The sequence below is a fragment of the Triticum urartu genome, chromosome 3, assembly GCF_003073215.2.
Source record: "Triticum urartu cultivar G1812 chromosome 3, Tu2.1, whole genome shotgun sequence".
NCBI classification, from domain to species: Eukaryota; Viridiplantae; Streptophyta; class Magnoliopsida; order Poales; family Poaceae; genus Triticum; species Triticum urartu.
In genome coordinates this window covers 691,072,399-691,088,949 of record NC_053024.1, presented here as the reverse complement: position 1 = coordinate 691,088,949, position 16,551 = coordinate 691,072,399, and the positions used below count along the sequence as shown (strand labels likewise).

General features: G+C 48.3%; 2 protein-coding genes across 2 annotated transcripts; one reads left to right on the top strand and one right to left on the bottom strand.

Annotated features, from left to right (window-relative positions):
• Nucleotides 1-2,677: 2,677 nt before the first annotated feature.
• Nucleotides 2,678-5,594, top strand: LOC125545950. Its single transcript, XM_048710008.1, has 2 exons — nt 2,678-3,897; nt 4,009-5,594. Exons 1-2 carry the CDS (start codon nt 2,726-2,728, stop codon nt 5,429-5,431), a joined length of 2,595 nt encoding a protein of 864 aa, XP_048565965.1. The 5' UTR covers nt 2,678-2,725; the 3' UTR covers nt 5,432-5,594.
• Nucleotides 5,595-6,193: 599 nt separating this feature from the next.
• LOC125545949 lies at nt 6,194-13,533 on the bottom strand. The gene is made up of 5 exons (XM_048710007.1): nt 13,205-13,533; nt 12,866-13,059; nt 12,229-12,279; nt 6,993-7,044; nt 6,194-6,731 (listed from the first exon to the last, which is right to left on the bottom strand). Exons 2-5 carry the CDS (start codon nt 12,995-12,997, stop codon nt 6,553-6,555), a joined length of 414 nt encoding a protein of 137 aa, XP_048565964.1. The 5' UTR covers nt 12,998-13,059; nt 13,205-13,533; the 3' UTR covers nt 6,194-6,552.
• Nucleotides 13,534-16,551: the final 3,018 nt, after the last annotated feature.

Below are 16,551 nucleotides of genomic sequence, written 5' to 3'. Positions count from 1 at the left end.
AATAGGCTAAAAAGAACGTATGACCCAATGGCAGGTGGATCCTACTTGCAGGGGAAATATGAAGGCTACATTATGACGACTTTGTGTTTACTCATAACCTCCACAACCTTCAAAATATTATGGAGCATGCTCCATATGTGATATGGAGGCTGTCAATATGGCAACTCTACTAAGAGCATCTCCGGCCGTTGGCCCCCCAGGAGGGGCTAAAAATCACCCCCTGGGGCGCACCGACGCTAAATCGCGCACTGGGGGCGAGATGCCTCCCAGTCGCGGCGCCCACGTTTTTTTGAAAAAGTCAAATACGGCGCAAACACGGCTCAAATTTATCGCAAACATCGGCGAGTTCGTTCAAATTTAAACATATTTTACAAAAAAAAACTAGCACGGGCTGCCCCCGCCGTCTCCATCGCCGCTCCTCGCCGTCTACCTCGCCGCTCGCCGCCCGCCGCCCGCCTTTGCAGTTTTACATGCCGAGGAGGCGGTAGAACCGCGTGTAGTCGCCACTGTCGTCGTCGTCGCCGTCGTCTCCGCCGCCGCCGTCCCTGCTGCATCCCTCCCCCGGTTGGCGCGGCGGGTTGGACGGTCCGAGGGCGTCGTCGTCGTCGTCGCTGTCGAGGACGACGATGCCGTGCTCGTCCTCACGCCCACGCTTGCGGACGGCGATCTCCTCCAGGGCCCGGGTCTGCCGGGTCATCTCCGTCCGGAGGTAGTCGTCCCGCGCCCACCACAGGGCATCCTCGTCGGAGAAGCCGCGCCGAGCTATCTCCTCGTACTCCGCGGGGAGGCCGGGCTCCGTCTTGGGCTCGACGAGGACGAAGCGGCTGGTGGGGGGTGGGCGGAGTCGCCGATGCGGACGCCGGAATTGCGGGTGCGCGCGCTGACAGGCGTGTCCTGGGGCTCCGGCTTGACGGGGCGGAGGCAGGGAGAGCCCGACGAGCGACCGGACGAGGAGGAGGAGGAGGACGCCCCGGGCCGCTCCATGCGCCTCAGCGTCCAGGAGATTCCACGGCGGCGTGAGAAGGACGGGGGAGCGGGGTACTCGAGGCGTGGCGTGTTGCCGCCCTCGATGTACTCGAGGACGGCCTCCAACGTGCGGCCGGGCACGCCCCACCACCGGCGCCGGCCATCGGAGTTGAGCCTGCCGGAGGGCACGACGCCGTTGGTGGCCTCGAGCTGCTCGGCGTGACGGCGTCGGAAGTAGGGCTCCCAGAGCGGGCTGTCGGGGACGTACCGTGGCCCCTCCCTCGCCGCCCGCGGCAGGGATGCGCGGATACGTGTGATCTCCGCACGCCGCGCCGCCCCGATGGGTGGTGGTGGCACTGGCACGCCGGCGGCGCTGATCCTCCAAGCCCCGGGCACCCGCATGTCTGGCGGGACCGGGTACTCGGCCTCGAAAAGAAGGCGAGCCTCGTCCTCGTGAAGATGGCGGCGCCCGAAGCCATTCACCGCCGCGCCATCGCCTGGAAAGCGCTCGGCCATTCTTCTGGACTGGAGACGGCGAGAGGAGGAAGGGGGGAGAAATGGGTGCGTCGGCGGTGTAGTGTCTGTGCGTGCCTCCGGCATGCTGGTGGTCGGCTTATATAGGCGGAGGCGCCACGCGGTAGGCTTGGCCGGCGCGTTACGCGTGGCTTGATGGCGTGGCGGCCGAGGGGACGCGCCGGCCTTCACTGCGCCGCCCGGCCTTCACTGCGCCGTTCGTGAGGCATCAATGGAGGCTGACCGGCGCGGCAGCGCGCGCAGCGCACAGCTTTGGCATTGATTCGCCGCGGGAAACGAGGCGATGAGGACGACGATGCGGCGAGAAAAGAGTCGAGTCGCTGACGCGGCGGGCCCGCGGCTCTTCGCGCCAAAAAAGATTCGCCCGGTGCTTCCGACCGACCCCCAGCGCGCCGAGTTCGGGTTGGGTCCGCCGGTGCCAATTTCGGCCTGAGCCGGCGAAAACTGGGCCCTTAGGGGCGCGACTGGGCCGATTTTTTGACGCCGGCGGCCGAAAAATCGCCTGGGGGTCTTTTTGGGGGCGCGGCTGGAGATGCTCTAAAGTTGCTCTAAAATGAGAGGATAAGGTAAAGTGATACTCTTTATGCCCTGGCGTGCAGCTAATGCAAGGTAGCTAAATGGAATAAGCATCTCCCAGATCGATCTCAATGAGTCCTAGAAAAAGGGTCACGTAAACTAAGCATTGTGATGTTTAAACAACCGCACTATTTGGCCCGCATGCCCAACATCTTTGGGACAGAGATGATAGATAATCAAGATTTCAAGGCGTTTTTTATACATGCTGTGCTGAGAAACAAGTTTGCATAGCAAAAAGAATGTTAGTACAGCTTAAAGTGTACGCATGTGTAGGGAAAAAAGGAACAGCAATGTGAACAATAAGTAAGCTAAACGAACGAAGGGTGGCCAATAGCATAGATCCTATGCGTGCACAACTGAAAAAAGACGATTGGTTGATGCCTGTCAAGTTGCCAGATACAAGCTTGGTACAAAGGCAAGGGAACAAATACTTAAACAAGACTAGCAGATTGCAGACAGATTCCTGGAACGGAAAAGACCATGCCAATTGCCAGAGCCAAGGCACCGTGATGCCATTGCCAATGCCATGCAGGTACATCCCTCCGCGCAGCTATATAAAAACGAGCTCAGCCAACCACAACTTCGCATCGATCGCCGCCTAAGGCGTCCAGCTTCTTCGTGTTCATGTTACAGTTTTCCACCACCAAATATGCCACAGCAAGGCAGCAACCAAGTAGCAGCATCCCAAAGTTCAATGGAGCGAGATCAGCCGCGCCGGGATGATGAAGGCAACAAGCACCCTCCTTCAACTTCAATGGAGTACCAGCTGAAGGCGTACCTTCTGCTGCTGGCCACGCTGGTGGCGACGGTGACGTACGCGGCGGGGCTCAACCTGCCAGGGGGGGCCTGGCCGGACACGCAGGATGGGCACCTCGCAGGCGACCCCATCCTCCCGGACGCGCACTACCGCCGCTACCTGGCCTTCTACTACTGCAACGCCACCGCCTTCGCGTCGTCGCTCGTGGCCTGCCTACTCCTCCTCGTCCTTGACGAGGAGAACACAAATTGGGCGATTGTCCTGCGGGCGGTCATGGTGCTCGACCTGTTCGGCCTCATGGGGGCCTACGCCGCGGGAAGCTGCCGGGACAAGTTCACGACCATCTTTGCCTCACTGCTGGTCACTTCCGTCTTCGCCTACATTATGCTTGTCTTCCTAAGTTCCGTCTTCGCCTATGCCTTCCGTGGTAGTGTCTGCACCCATGTCATGAAGTGGGGAACCGTCTTCGCCGATGCCTTCCAGAAGGTTTTTCCCAAGAGTACACAAGGATCGAAGAATCCTGAGGAGCAAGGCGAAGATGAGCACGAGGTGTTGATGCTGCTCGCGACCTTCGTCGTCACCATCACATATGTGGCCGGACTGGGCCCACCTGGTGGGTTCTGGAGCGACAGCCGGGACGGCCACCGCGTGAGCGACCCGATCATGCAGGACCACAACACCAGCCGGTACCAGTCATTCTTCGTGTGGAATACCACCTCATTCGTCGCGTCCCTGCTCATCATCGTGCTGCTCATGGACAAGAATCTGAGCAGGACCATCTCTGTAAGGTTTGTCGCGCTCTATGGGTTCATCGCGGTGGCGCTCATCGGCCTAGTGGGGGCCTATGCTGCAGGAAGCTGCAGGGAAGCTGATGCTACCATCTACGTCGTTTCTCTGGCTGGTGCGGTTCTTGCAAGCATATTTCTACAGGTGGCTATTACTAGCGCCATGAACAAGGAGGGCAGTTGGGGTGAGAAACTACTCACACCCATACGTCGTTTTACTTCACAATGGCTGAAGAATGTAAGAGAGTGGTTTACTCCTACTACTCCTAGCCCTAACAGGTACGCAATCACGTATATATTGTTAATTCTTCTTTGGCAAATTACCACTGGCGCACATATTTCAACTCTAGGATGCAATTAATTTTAACTCTCTATTTATGCAACTACCAGGGATACACAACATGCTGACAAAGTATTGGAAAGGAATCGCTCTCTTGTCATGCTGCTTGCTACTCTCGTGGTGAGCATCACTTACACAGCTGGACTGGATCCACCGGGCGGCCTCTGGCCAGATGACCGGGATGGGCACAAGGGCGGCGACCCGGTACTCCTCACAACCCATCCTACTCGGTACAAAGTGTTCTTCTATAGCAACTCAGCCGCCTTCGTGACATCCTTAGTGGTCATCATAATGGTTCAGAGTAGATTCCTGCTAAAGCGCCATACATTGCACGCAGCCATGATACTGGATTTGTTTGGCCTCATAACTGCATACGCCGCGGGGAGTGGTAGGGATTTAAGCACCTCCATCTATGCTATCGCCCTCGCGGGTGTTGTCCTTGTGTATGTGGTGATCCATATAGTGTTTTTCACATTAGAAGACCAGCAGGTGGACAGCCCCCAGGATCTCGAAAAGTTAGATAAGAGGCGTGAGATGCTGCTGCTGCTTGCCATCTTGGCTGCAACGCTCACTTACCAAGCTGGGCTCACCCCGCCAGGTGGCTTCTGGTCAGCAGATGACAGGTTTGGTCATCATGCCGGGTTTCCGATCCTCTTCGATAACTACCCTCGCCGATACAATGCATTCTTCTACTGCAATGCAGCAAGCTTCATGGCATCTGTGACTCTCATAGTTCTTCTGGTGAACCCCACCCTATACAAGCCGGGCATAAAGTGTTATGCACTGTATATGTGTATGGTGGTGGGCATGTTTGGTCTCATGGGTGCCTACGCTGCTGGAAGCTCCCGCCATGTGCGAACCTCCATCTATGTGTTCACTTTAGTTGCTGCAGTCTTTGCCTTCGTAATCATTCAGGTGGTCATTTTCTGGATACAAAGTTATTGCAAAAAAGAGCAGCCATCTACCTCATCTGGTCCAGTGAACAAGGACTCTCGTGAGCGTTCTGAAGAAAAGGACCTTCGTGAGTACTTGATGCTGCTAGGAGTCCTGGCTGCAAGTGTAACATACCAGACTGGCCTGAAACCACCAGGTGGCCTCTGGCAGGACAACAACAACGGGCATACCGCAGGCAACTCGATCCTCCATGACATCGACAGAGGCCGGTTCCGTGCTTTCTTCTACAGCAACTCCACTTCATTCATGGCTTCTGTCGTCGTCATCATCTTGCTGCTTCCACTGAGCGCCCACAAGTTGCCACTGTGGCCAATGCATACTGCCATCTTGCTAGACATGATGGGCCTCCTTTGCGCCTACGCGGCTGGCAGCACAAGGGAATGGGGGACGTCCAGCCATGTCATCGCTCTGGTTGTTCCTGTGCTCGCCTATATTGCAGCTTACGCGGCGTGGTCATTGTTCCGCAACAAGGGCCGATGTGTGGCAACAAAGATGCCTCGTGACCAACCATCCCAATGATATGTCGCAACGGAGATGCGCATGTGACATGATTCTTTACCTGGTTTTTCATTTTATTTCAATGCAAATGATGTGTGTGTAATTCTACATGTACTTTCCGTATGGTGTCTACAAATTATTGTGTAATTCTGTATAGTCAAGGTAAGAAAAAATATACTTTCTAGTTTTAACATTGCAGGCCATTGTGTACAACTATTGACTATTGACATATATTGTCAAACACTGCTAGTGTGGGGCTTTCATTTCGAGTGTTTTCATTGGTCCAAGCAATATTGGCATCTTTATGGTTGAAATTGCTAGCATTCTTTAGCAGCAATTTTTGCATCTCTGTATGTTTCATTTGGTTAAAATATTGTTCTTTCTTCAATTTATTTTAACTTGGCATCCTGTGTCCCCTACCGCTTGGTAAAAATTGAAGTTCATATCTTAGTTGGCCTCAACATAAGCACTCATCAAATGTTGTCAGCACCTGGTTCTGATGTAGCACCAATGTTGGCCAACTAAGAGATGAACTACAAAAGCACCAATCTTGTCCCAATCTCCCAGTTCAAGTGGTTAGCACGAGTAAGTCGATGAGCTAAAGAATGGGAGGTTATGTGCAAACAAGACTATTTCATATTGAACACTTGCAGTTGTGCCCGACTAAACCATATTGCTGCTACTTCAGGTAAGAAGTGGTGAAAAAGTATTTGAGTCAAACCTATACATATGATCTTCAAGTTTCCATATCAAAAACAAGAATGGCTATCAAAATTTCTTTTTTAAAATGACTCAAGGTATGTCAAAACGTCACTTATTTGTAAACTGGAGGGTACAAGGTGTTTCTCAGGTTTTAGATATTGTTCGATGAGTTCACACAGAGCCAAGACCTCCATTATGGAGATTTTCAGAAGATTGAAAATTCAGAAAGAGATGATAAGAACCACCATACTTGCATATTGCAACTTACCTCAAAATAGAGAATGCTAGTGGACAATTAAAATTAGGAAGTACTCCCTCTGTAAACTAATATAAGAGCGTTTAGATCACTATTTTAGTGATCTAAACACTCTTATATTAGTTTACGGAGGGAGTATCATCCTTACATTCTATTTGGAGGGTCAAAGGAAAACTCCTTATCCTTATGCTGATATGCTCTGCTCGTGATGATCCTCGTTGATCGACCGGAATTTGACGATCTTTTGAACTCTTGCGAGATGTTTCACCTCCTTGGATGGTCCTTCCTTATTAGTGCTGCCTAGCTTGTCCTTATTTACTTTGGGAGGTGCACTATGATCATGAACTGGTTTTGGTGAAGCATCTGAGAAACACATTTTAAGAGCAAATGCATCAACAGAAAAAAAAATTGCATTAGAATGCATGGAAGGAGTAACGATGCTCCTAATGAGTGGCAATGTTAGCCTGCCTTTCTGATAAGTTCAATAATTACATATTTCTATTTCAAATATACCTGGAGTAAAGGGATCCAAGAATGGGAGGTTATGTGCAAACAAGACCATTTCATATTAAACACTTGCCAAAGAAAGAGGAGCAGAGGTATGTTATCAGAGCAAACACTTACCACTTTCCGAAAATAAATAATATGTGCCGACCGTTTCTTCGTACTCTCCAATCTGTCATTAAACAAGGCCTCAGCTATCAGCTCACTCAGCAGGTAGGTTAACGATTGGAAGCCTTAAGTAGAAATTTTCCAATAATTTTCACAGCAGAAGTAACCACAATGGAAGGAAAACCAATGAAGTTTACTGGTACAGGTAATATCATTCAAACCAAATGGCTTTTAGTGCTATAAAGCAATAAAAATAATTTACGGAATTCAAATACGGCTTGGTTCTATCTACTCCTCACGGACTTAAACAGGAAAAAATCGGGTAGAGTTTACAAAATTTTCTTGATAAATACTCTACAGAGACTCCTATAAAAAATGCTCTAACATTTCTAGATAAATGGGTGTATCCAAACAGCATTTTAACATGACAACTCTAAGTGAAGTTCTAACAGTGATACATTAGCTTATATATGTACACACAAAGGATCTACATCATACCAACACACTGACACTCCACATCTAGCGGTATGGTCAAACATAGAAGAGAAAAGTCCACATTTCAACCCTCAACTAACCACGGCGTTTGATTGTCAACCCTCAACTCTAAAACCGGTCGGATTTCAACCCTGAACTTGTCACACTGTCCACTTTACCCCCCTTGACTCGGTTTGAGGCTAGTCAAGTGGTTTTGACCCGGTCAAAGCTGACTGGGCAGCCCAGTCAGCATGCCACGCACACAGGTCCAACCTTATCCCCATCTCTCTCTCGTTTGTTCAGTCTCACCCCGATCCAAATCGACCTGCCGCCGCGTTGGTCGCCGCCGCCCGCAGCCACGACCTCCTCGCCGGCGACCGGCAACCGGGCGCGCCGCCACCGCCGCCTGGGACGCCGCTGCCTGGGGCCAGCACCTCCACCGCTGCCTGGGACGCCGCCGCCCGCGGCCACCACCTCCACCGCGGCCTGGGACGCCGCCGCCCGCGGCCACCACCTCCACCGCGGCCTGGAACGCCGCCGGCCGTGGCCACCACCTCCACCTCCACCGCAGGTTTGCCCTCTCTTCCCTCCCTTCCTCCCTCTGTTTCCCTTAGATTTTAGTTGCTGCTGCTAACCCTAGCCGCCGGCGAGCTGCTGCTGCTAGCTTGGGCGAGTTGTTGGTGCTGCCACCGCCGGCAAGCTGCTAGCTTGGGCTAGCTGCTGCTGCTGGTCCTGCCCTTGCACCCCTTGTTAATAGTGATTTTCCCCCTCTCTCTATTGCTGAAACCGTAGTAATGATTTCTTATTATGTTTTTTCATCTCTTGTAGATTGAATGGATCCTCTGGATTTCTTTGTTGTGCGATTCCATTTCAATGGTGCATTTGTGCGTGAGGGTCAAAATTTGGAATATGTTGGAGGCAGCGAGGAAATTGCTCATGTTGAGCGGCGCAGTTTGTCCTTACGCACTCTCATTCTAAATCTGAAAGTGCATTACAGTGTCGCTCGACAAGGAGTAATCATGATGCTGCATTGGTTATATCCTGGAAAACAATTGTCTGATGGATTGATGGCATTAGTTGATGAAAATTCCGTGAAGTACATGCTCTCATATGAAACAGATGGAGGTGTAGTGGACATATATGTTGAGGACATTAGTAGTAATGAGCCAGAACAACAAAGTTATAGGGATGATGAAGTACCCGCGGGCGGTGATGAGAATTCAAAGCAAAGTTTTGGGGATGATGAAGTACCTGCTGGTGGTAAAGAGGAATCAAATCAAAGTGATGCTGTTGATGGCAATGGTACCGATTCTTCATCCGATAGTGACTTTGTGTTATCGGATTGCTCAACATCCGATGATGAGGTGGAGGAGATTAGGCAGAAGTACAAGGATTTCAAGAGCAAGAGCAAGGGCAAGGGCAAGGACATCACTGCTATAGAGAAGGCCATTGCACCTCCGACAAAAAAAAAGATAGTAGCTGACTCAAGTTATGAAGATGATGAATCATATGATGAAGATAGTGATGGTCAGCTTGTTGTTCATGAGTCCGAGTTTCCAAAGTATTCGAGTCAGGCTGAGGTGAAGAAATTCAGTTTGGGAATGAAGTTTAGTGGAAAGAAACAGTTCAAAGAGGCAATAGTGGACTATGGTCTTAGGAAGAGGAAGGAAATAAAATTCATTAAGGATGAGGGTGACAGGGTGAGAGCAAAGTGCACTTGGCCAACTTGCAAATGGGTTTGTTTAGCGAGGAAGACTAGCAAGTTTGAAAGCTGGCAGATTACTTCTTTCATTGATGAGCACACATGCCCAAAGAGGAGAGACAACAAGTTGGTGACATGCACCAGAATAGCCAACAAGTTTGAGAATTTGATCAAGTCAAACACTGACTGGTCAGTCCAAAATTTGAAGGCCACGGTGCAGGAGGAGATGTTTGCTAATGTACACATATCGAAGATCAAGAGAGCTAAGGCAATTGTCTCAAAAAGGATTCAAGAGTCAAAATTGGGTGAATATAGCCAAGTCTTCGATTATCAGCTAGAGCTTCTTAGAAGCAATCCTGGTTCTACTTGCATAGTGAAGCTAAACCCTGACAATGAAGTTCCAACCTTTGACAAATTCTATATATGTTTTGATGCTTGTAAGAAAGGTTTTCTGGCTGGATGCAGAAAAGTCATAGGTTTGGATGGATGTTTCTTGAAGGGGAGAGGAGGAGAGGTGTTGAGTGCAATTGGAAGAGATGCAAACCATCAGATGTATCCGACAGCGTGGGCACTTGTAGACAAAGAGACCAATGAAACCTGGGATTGGTTTGTTAGCCTGTTGTGCTCAGACTTAAAACTTGGAGATGGATCGGACTATGTTATTATTTCTGATCAGCAGAAAGTAATTCTCTTTTAATCACATTTTATCATATTACATTGTGTTGTATGTTGTATGTTCTGACTCATGTTGTCGTTGCTTGTAGGGTATTCTCAAGGCTGTTGAAAATTGGCTACCAAGAGCAGAGCATAGGAATTGCGCAAGGCACTTGTATGCAAACTGGAGGAAGACCTACAGAGAGAAGGAATGGCAGAAGCTATTTTGGGCATGTGCAAAAGCTAGTTCTCCAATGCTTTTCAATCTTGCAAGAGCGAAGTTAGCACAAGAGACTGTTGAAGGGGCAAGGGATGTGATGAAAACTGACCCACACCATTGGAGCAGGGCTTGGTTCAGGTTGGGCTCTAATTGTGACTCGGTAGACAGCAACATTTGCGAGTCTTTTAATAAGTGGATCGTGGAGCCTCGCTGTTTGCCAGCAATCAGCATGTTTGAAGCCATTAGGGTGAAGATAATGGCTAGGATAGAATATCAAAGAACCGAGTCGGACAAGTGGACTGGCACCATTTGTCCCACGGTACTTAGAAAACTGAAGAAAAGCATAAATGCCTCTGCCTATTGTCATGCTGTTTGGAATGGTGAAGATTTATATGAGGTGACTCATAGAGAACATAGGTTCCAAGTGAATCTAGAAGAGTGGACATGTAGTTGTAGATATTGGCAACTATCTGGTCTTCCATGCCCTCATGCTATATCATGCATTTTTTTCAAAACCAACAACATAGATGATTACATTGACAAGTGCTATAGCATAGAAGCATTCAAGAAAACTTATGCTTTTTGCCTTCAACCTGCGGAAGGCAGACCTGCATGGCCTGTGTCTGAGAGGCCAAGACCTAATCCACCAGGGGAGATTATGATGCCCGGTAGGAAGAAAAAGCAAAGGACCAGAGAGCAACAAGAGAAGCCAAGGTGTGCCACTAGGGTTTCTAAGAGAGGTACAAAGATAAGATGCAGCATGTGCAAGCTACATGGGCACAACAGGACATCATGCAAAGCAAGAAATGGCACAGGGAGTTCAAATACACCAACTCCTGAGCAAGGCCAAGGTCCTGCTAGAAGCAAAGCACCATCAGCTGCTTCCAAACAGCCTGCTGCAAGCCAAACTGCAACAAGTAGCCAAGCACCATGTGCTAGTCAAGGGCCAAATATGGTACACTATCCAGGAAATATGCATGAGCAAACCTGATTACACTATCATGTATATATAACTAACATTTGCCATGTTTCTTGTAGCCTTCACGCCAGAGCAGCACTAGGCAGAGCAAAAGGAAGGCCACTGAGGAAGTGGCTGCACCTAACCCAAAGAGAAGGGCGCCAACTGGAAGCAGCAGCAGGTCCAACAATTTCTCCGGAAATACAATTAATGTGCAAAGAAGCTCCAATGTCAATGTTAATGTATCTACCGGCAATTCTAGCGCTAGAGCTAGCAGCAGAGTTGTCAAGCACACAAAGAAGTATGCGGGGTTTCGAAGGCTGCTTGGATTTCAATCATGAATCAGCTAGCAACATCGCTGCTTGCCAGAAATGCATTATGTATTGTGTGAGACATCTATGTGTTGTGTGTGAGACCTCATCTATGTATTGTGTGTGAGACATCTATGTTTTCTATTTGAGACATCTATGTGTGTTTGCAATCATCTTTTCCGTATGATGACCAAATGCTACCAAATGGTACCAAAATGCTGCCCAAATGCTGCCCAAATTTTGAACCGAAAAAAAGTGCCCAGAAAATTCTGAAATTTTTACACAACAACACTCATATGATGTTCAGATAGCTGGGAAATTTTCAACTTAAATGGATTTATAGATTGAGAGAACCATCAATTTTTCAAATTCAGCCACTATTCAGTCAAAATTTTGAACCGAAAAAAAAGTGCCCAGAAAATTCTGAAATTTTTACACAACAACACTCATATGATGTTTAGATAGCTGGGAAATTTTCAACTTAAATGGATTTATAGATTGAGAGAACCATCAATTTTTCAAATTCAGCCACTATTCGGTCAAAATTTTGAACCGAAAAAAAAGTGCCCAGAAAATTCTGAAATTTTTACACAACAACACTCATATGATGTTTAGATACCTGGGAAATTTTCAACTTTAATGGATTTATAGATTGAGAGAATCATCCATTTTTTAGATTTACACGTGGCATGCTGACTGGGCTGCCCAGTCAACTTTGACCGGGTCAAAACCACTTGACTAGTCTCAAACCGAGTCAAGGGGGGTAAAGTGGACAGTGTGACAAGTTCAGGGTTGAAATCCGACCGGTTTTAGAGTTGAGGGTTGACAATCAAACGCCGTGGTTAGTTGAGGGTTGAAATGTGGACTTTTCTCAACATAGAACATCACTGCTAAAAGTTCGATGAGATAAACTTCAAACAGGCACTCACCATCTTCACGCCATCACCTACTATCAAGTTAGGGGCCAATGTATCCAAACCCTGAAAAACATGTTTACAAGAACTTAGTGGACTAGTCAACCACTAAATATCTCACAGAAACAACATTGACTTCTTCGCATCAAGAAATTGTGATACCAGTCTAGTCGTCTGTACACAGTAGGGCGCCAAAAATCTAAATAAGCAGGAGACGTGCTGAAAAATTACCATGACCCAACATGATTACTGCCCAGATTTTCTCATAAAATCTACTGAAGAGGCAGACACATCCTGAACAGCATTTTGTATCTGATTATGGTAACCTAAAAACAAATCTGAAGGAGATTTCGGCCAAATACAAGAAAGGCATCTAGTCCCTTGAGGTAATAGTATCAGTGGGCAGTACCAGACCAGCGCTAGTGTAATCAGCACATAGCCTACTGCTTCCTCTTCATGTTAAACAAGCAAAAGAAATGCTGTGGAACTATACTCGCCATTTAAACATTTCTGAAATAATCAAATCTAAACTCGTTCTTGATATCAATAGCATAGAGGTAGCAAAAGTGCCTAAGGAAACATTCACAACAGAGACTAATATCCTTTCGTACTAGCTAGTATAAGCTGCGGACACAGAGAAGAAGCAACTTACAGAGAGTATATAAGGGGCATCTGGTTGAATGTTGGAATACAGACAACCATCCAACTCTAGCAAGACATACTCTTCTTCTTCTTCCTCTTCCTCTTCTCCGATTTGCTTGTCTCTCTCGTGTTCGTTTGCCATCTCCAACAAGAATTCGCACTTACACAGCAGTAAAAGTAAGATCAGCACTTGGCCAATCTTGCCTGCAGAGTCCAAAAGCAGGGGATGAATGCACAAGGTACAAAAACCTGTAACTGCTTGCATTAGATAAATAACTAAGAGGATTAAATCCAGATGCAATGTGGGCATACTTCAATCTTTTCATAGTTTAGGAAAAAAAATTGCTACCTGACCAACCAACAATTAATCACTGCACCAGTAATCTGTCGATCTCTGAAATTCCTTCCGGCGTCCCCTGCTCGCCGCCACCAGCCCACCGACGCACCGGGGCCGCCCACCGTTACAGCGCCCCTCTGGCCGCCTGCCGCCGCCGACTAGCCCCCGGGGAGGCCGGGAACGCGAGGCCGCCCACCCGCCGGCCGCCGCGAGCGCGTACCGTACTGTACCTGCACGCCCGGGATCCCGTCGCTTCCTCCCTGCACGCGCGCGCCTGCTCGACGCCGCCGTGGAGTGGAGGAGCAGCGTGAGGGACAGCGAATGAAAAAAGAAAAAGAGTAGTGGGCTCTCCAAGCTCCTTCACTCAAAGGCCTCCTGGACTTCTTCGCAAATAGGCTGGAAGCACCCCGCTGGTTCTGCCAGTGGCTCCCACCCAGGCCAGTCACTATCATCTACTACTCCTATAAAAGGAAGAGAGGGCGGAGAACCAAATCATCCTATCCATCGAAACCTGCAATCCGATGGTCTACATCCCTCCAGCCTACTAAACGTGTTTTATGCTTTAATTACCCACCATGCCATCATTAACGAAATTGGCCACTTACGAAACGTAATCCCCTCGCTAATGAAACGACTTAAGTCCCACGCTCGCGAAACAGACTCCCCGCCACGCTCGGGAACTGCTCACCCCCACGCTCGAGCCCACCACGCTCGGGAACCGCTGCGCCCCCGCCTCCCCATTCTCACCGTCAGTCGCCCCACCCCGCCCGCACCGGTCGCCTCCCATCGCTCAGCGCCGCCGGTCGACAGGCTCCGCACCCGCCGCTAGCCCCCGCCCCGCCCGCTCAGCGCCGCCCCCGCCCGCACCAGCCGTCTCCCGCTGCTCAGCGCCGCTACTCGAGGATGCTTTGCCGGCTTCCCGCAATTGCCATCGACATCAAGCCTGGAGGGAACGAGCTCCTCTTGGCTCCCATCTGCCTCGCCTTCGCGACCACGGTCCTCCGCTCCGCTCGCCCTCCGTCGGCGGCCGCCGATCCTCTCCTCGGACGCCGCCCCGCCGTTCCTCTTCTGCTTCCCCGCGAGTGTGAGCAGCCCCCCGCCGGTTCTCCTCTTCTGCCCCAAGAAGGCGGGAGAGCGTGAGCATCCCGCCGCCGCTGCCCGCCGGCCTTCATCTGCTGCCCCACAGAAGGACGTAAGCGTGGGGTGGGGGAGTTCTTTGAAATCCTTTAATTGGGTTACTGAGATTTAGTATTTCTAATCTTCTTCAGTCTTTCGAATAATCGATTGCTGAGATCTTGATCTTGATGTTGCATTTTTCTTGTTTTATTTAAGATTGGTTTTAGATGTAGAGTTGGGTTCATTTTGGATGTGAATGTTGGTTTTTAGATTACTCAATGGTTCATTGCAGAATGGTTTTGGTTGTTGGTGCAGGGAAGCTTTGCATCAATGTTGGACCCCCATTCAAAGTCATGTTCATCCCGGAAGAGTGGAGGCAGATTGTGTTATTTGCACAAGGTATACACAGTATACGTCTCTAACATCATGTCAATTGATTAAACAAGAGAAAAACTTCTGTTGTTTTGTGAAAGTACAGTCGTATGTCTTATAATATTGTATTCCGCTGTAATCCTTGGTGCAGAATGCCAATTTTATGCCATCAAGATCATCAACCTTCCGATGGATCTGAGAAAGACACCACCTATTGCTTGTCTGAACTTGTGTTGTTCATTGTTTGTAGGTTTCCCAATCTCTCCTGAAGCTTATCCTTTTTGATAGAATCGATCAATTAGCCCGTCTCAAGGTCTTCCCAGATATGCGGCCCTGTTGGAACAAATGGAGTTGGAAAATCCACATCATTTAAAGTCTTAGCTGGCAAGCTGAAACCTCATGTGGGATGATTCAAATTATATCTTCTAAAAAAAGATATTCCCTATATTGTGACCTGCTCAAGATAGTCTTATTTAGCTTTGCACTATTTTTTGTGCAGAATCCGGCAAGAGATCATTACATACTTCTAGGGTTCTGAGCTTCAGAATTATTTTACATGTATATTGGAGGACCTGAAGGTAATGCACCGCTACCTTACATACTTCTTTGGACAATTTTCTAATTTGGCAGGTTTAATTCAAGACTATAATTTTCTAATTTTCTAATTTGGACAATGTATGTGCCCCTTAGAAGACGACTTTATAAAATTCATATGTAGTACTATTTTTTTCTGTGATGCATAGCCAGGACAACCTAACTATCTGATCTTTGGGATGCTACTTTTGTGCACATAGGCAACAAAAACCGGTAGCAACGACAATGTTTGCTATGTAGATCAATACCTCCTACATATGCATTGTTTCCTGTTATGATCAATTCTTGCTACACCTACATTCGAACCTATGATGCATTGCGAGACCTGGAACGGCTTCAATTTTGTCTTTTTTTTTTGTTTCAGAGTTGTTTAATCCAGCAATGAAACGCAGGTCATCGCCCATTCTATTCGCAGCATCGGCACACACTGCCGCTGCTGACCATCATTATTCGGTCGTAATCCCGGCGTCATCCTCCTGTTGTGCCCTTGGCTTATTGCCTCGAGGTGCCACCCAAATGCGCGTGGCTGCAAAAGTGTTTCAACATGGTCAGGCGCAGGTAGATGACAACAAGCTGCAGAACAATGAGCAGCTCGACAGAGGAGTACCGACGCAACGCTCGCCATAGGGAATTGGGAAGGTACAGAGTTGGGTACGTAATCTTCCTCGATCGTCACTTTTTTTAAACTATCTTCGCCACAGAATGATTCTTGATGGCACTACCTCTCATTTATGTTTCCTTTTCAGCATAATCATATCCCAGTGTGTTGTATATTCTTTTCTCCAATGAGGGTATGTTGCATGACCAATTCATTTTGACCTTCTATCTGATTGCCAGTCTGGTGACGACTTTCTGATAATTTGTATGTCTTTTGGATTGATTATTAGTTTCTGAAATTAAGGTACTGTGATTTGGGAGGAATAGATGCGTATGGACTGTTGTTACATTGCAGGAGAATGAATTGTGATCATTTTCCTATTGTGTATACTCTGTTCTACGTAATCAGATTTTCCTTTAGCCTCTTAAAGATATTTCTCCACTTCTTTCTCATTGGTTTGTTTGCAGCCTGATTATATGTTGTATGTGCTCTCCCATTAATGTCTCAGGCCTATTAATCCATATATTAATTGTTCCTGAATTTCTGCAGGCTCCCCTAATCACTATATTTATTGGGAAGCTTGGTACAAGACAATCTTAGTTTGGGCTATGATGCAACAATAGGTATGTGCTTTTTAACCGTGTTTTGGGTGTTCATTTTTAAGTGCAGTACAAATGTC

Coding starts and splice junctions, on each gene's coding strand:
- LOC125545950 (XM_048710008.1), top strand. CDS start 2,726: ATGCCACAGCAAGGCAGCAACCAAGTAGCAGCATCCCAAAGTTCAATG. Junction 3,898..4,008: donor ACTACTCCTAGCCCTAACAG/GTACGCAATCAC, acceptor TGCAACTACCAG/GGATACACAACATGCTGACA.
- LOC125545949 (XM_048710007.1), bottom strand. CDS start 12,997: ATGGCAAACGAACACGAGAGAGACAAGCAAATCGGAGAAGAGGAAGAG. Junction 12,280..12,865: donor ATGCCCCTTATATACTCTCT/GTAAGTTGCTTC, acceptor CATGTTTTTCAG/GGTTTGGATACATTGGCCCC. Junction 6,732..6,992: donor TTATTTATTTTCGGAAAGTG/GTAAGTGTTTGC, acceptor TGTGTTTCTCAG/ATGCTTCACCAAAACCAGTT.